Source organism: Merops nubicus, unplaced genomic scaffold (assembly GCF_000691845.1).
Source record: "Merops nubicus isolate BGI_N331 unplaced genomic scaffold, ASM69184v1 scaffold23394, whole genome shotgun sequence".
In the NCBI taxonomy this organism is placed as follows: domain Eukaryota; kingdom Metazoa; phylum Chordata; class Aves; order Coraciiformes; family Meropidae; genus Merops; species Merops nubicus.
Genome location: NW_008605232.1, coordinates 1 through 1732, shown reverse-complemented (window position 1 = coordinate 1732; position 1732 = coordinate 1). Strand labels below are relative to the sequence as shown.

The 1732-nt window shown below is 50.5% G+C and overlaps 1 protein-coding gene across 1 annotated transcript in view; it reads right to left on the bottom strand.

Moving 5' to 3' along the window:
- TRIP4 (thyroid hormone receptor interactor 4) overlaps nucleotides 1-1726 on the bottom strand; it is a gene marked incomplete at its 5' end in the record, with an annotated part of 21558 nt that extends 19832 nt beyond the window's left edge. The window contains 2 exons of the mRNA XM_008939292.1: nucleotides 511-744; nucleotides 1631-1726. Coding sequence (XP_008937540.1) covers nucleotides 511-744; nucleotides 1631-1726 — 330 coding nt within the window. The remainder of the gene's footprint in view (nucleotides 1-510; nucleotides 745-1630) is intronic.
- Nucleotides 1727-1732: the final 6 nt, after the last annotated feature.

The window sequence follows — 1732 nt, the reverse complement described above, 5'->3', positions numbered from 1 at the left end:
TTTCCCTCTGTCTTATTTACGTGGGGAGGACCCTGGAAGCTGGTTCTTCACTAAAAGCAACCCATGAGAAATGGTGTTTCTGAGGCCTGTGGGTGGACACACCACCAGGAGATCTCCAAGGATGAAAAACGTCCTCATAACCTCCACAAGCAGATGAACCCTGCTTAACACAGAGGTCCTCTCTCTGGGCTGGCCGCTCGGAGTTGAACAAAGAACAACCAAACTCATTTCCAACATCTCCCCCATCCAATATTCTCCTCTCTCCTGAAGTTCTTTACTTGATCTGCAGTCATTCCCTCATCCCCTTTCTCCAAAAGCTGCCTACTCCACTAGAAACGGGCCGTAACAGGCACCTCAACCTGAAGAAAAGGCATAAAAAGAAAAAACCTAAAGCCACCGAGGTCCTTCCCCTGCAAGGACATGACCTTTCCCACCCAGCTTCACAGCTCGGAGAACTTTGCTGGAGGAACATCAACCCAAGAAGCCTGAGGTCCATGGGTAAAACCTCACCAGAGCGCCGCAAAAGAGGCAGGGCCCAGAGCCCTCCTGCTCGCAGACGATGCGCCCACAGACCAAGCAGTTGTTGATGAGTTTGTGCTTCTGGCCCAGGCACTCGCAGGGGTGACGCCCCGGGATCAGCACGGCCAGCTTGTCCTGCCCCTCCTTGGTGTAGAGGTTGACATATTTGGGTTTCTTCTTGGAGGAGCTGCTCGCACCGGTGGCCCCCCTGCTGTTCTCCTGGGCCTGGGAAGGGGAAAAAAAACCCCAACAAATAAACTGAATCCGAAAGAAAGATGAGGAGGTGCAGGCTCCTTCTTCTGCCCAGCTGGAATGGAACTGGGACCAGAGCCCAGAAGCCACAGAAAGACAAGCTCATGGCTGCCAGAAGAGGTCTGAGGAGTCCAAACCAAGCAAGGATGTTGCCGACGCACTTGATGTTTCATAGAATCATCACGGTTGGAGAAGACCTCTAAGGTCATCAAGTCCAACCATCAACCCAACGCTCCCATGACCATGTTGTTCAGGCAACGGAACAAAGCCAGGTGAGACCCCTTCTCTGGAGATCCTCAAATGTGGAGGCTTCAAGAAGGAAACACAACATGCCCCAGACACAAACCTGTCTTGTAACACCAGATGAAACCAGTTTCAACCAAGAATCACATGCCAGGTATGAAAAAAAAAAACACTAAAACCAGATGAAATTACCTTGGTTAGCAAAACTTGGCCGAGCTTTCCCAAGTTGGGCTTTTTTTTTAATAAAATTAGGTGACAGTGAGGCAATACATTATCACTGTCCATTTTGAACCCTCCAGTTCAAAAAAATGTGGAGTCTTATTGGACCTAGAAACACTTTCCAAGCATTTGTAGCCTCCCTGCTATAAAAAACACTTCCATTTAAAATCAGAAATTGAAGTTCTACTATTTTTTCAGGTGCAGCCTTCACTCTGAGCCTTGGCTCAGTCAACCTGGGATGAATTTATCACCTGGATAAATCCTGGAATTTCACTCCAGGATGAAAAAACAGATAGGAAGCAGAGCTGGGCTCCAGGGAGAGATGCTGGGCACAGGTCCTGGGTTCCTCGCACCAGCAGCTGAGGAACCGGTGCCCATTCGTGGTGACCACGCTCACCTTGGCCAGGTCCAGGGGGGTCTTCACGGCCTCCACGTGGGCGCCAGGTTCGGCACCCACCGGTATCTCCTGCTTGTTCCGCCCCTTACGCTTCCCCTTTTT